Raw genomic sequence first — 511 nt, 5'->3', positions numbered from 1 at the left:
TGTGTGTGATGTGTCGTGTCGTGTGTTTGTAGACCTGGTAGTTTAAGAAGTTACAGAAGTTCCCTTGGGATTTAGGAGCCTTGGGGTTTAGGGTCCGTCCTTCGTCTTTCACAACACGTGTGTGTGTGTGTGTGTGTGTGTGTGTGTGTGTGTGTGTGTGTGTGTGTGTGTGTCAGGGTATCTTTTTTATCACAGCTCTCATCTCACCCTCTTAGTCGTCTCCTGTTAGCCTCCGGTAGCTTTATGTCTGTGTCTCATGGGAGAACTGATCCACACACTCGCACAAACACAGATTAGGCTGAAATTAGATGGGAGAAGGTGTTGCTAAAGTCAGCCACCTTAATTTAATCTTTAACACAAACTCAAAATTGCAATCCCTAAATACAGCAAAACATTTCTGCTTCTTTCATAATTTCACATTTCTCTCTTTTTATTCTGTCAATTTTACTTTTCTTCCATAAATACAACTTTTTATTTTTATACCATTTTTTTAGCTTTTTAATACAACCCC

At 39.7% G+C, this 511-nt stretch overlaps 1 protein-coding gene across 1 annotated transcript in view; it reads right to left on the bottom strand.

The window, feature by feature from the left end:
- Positions 1–241: 241 nt before the first annotated feature.
- Positions 242–511, bottom strand: part of LOC104966379 (centromere protein J-like) — a 15,873-nt gene continuing 15,603 nt past the window's right edge. The window contains exon 9 of the mRNA XM_010795566.1: positions 242–298. Coding sequence (XP_010793868.1) covers positions 242–298 — 57 coding nt within the window. The remainder of the gene's footprint in view (positions 299–511) is intronic.

The sequence above is a fragment of the Notothenia coriiceps genome, unplaced genomic scaffold, assembly GCF_000735185.1.
Source record: "Notothenia coriiceps isolate Sejong01 unplaced genomic scaffold, NC01 NC01_scaffold00037246, whole genome shotgun sequence".
Lineage (NCBI taxonomy): Eukaryota > Metazoa > Chordata > Actinopteri > Perciformes > Nototheniidae > Notothenia > Notothenia coriiceps.
The sequence above is the reverse complement of the archived record's forward strand: the minus strand, read 5'-3'. Positions and strand labels throughout refer to the sequence as shown.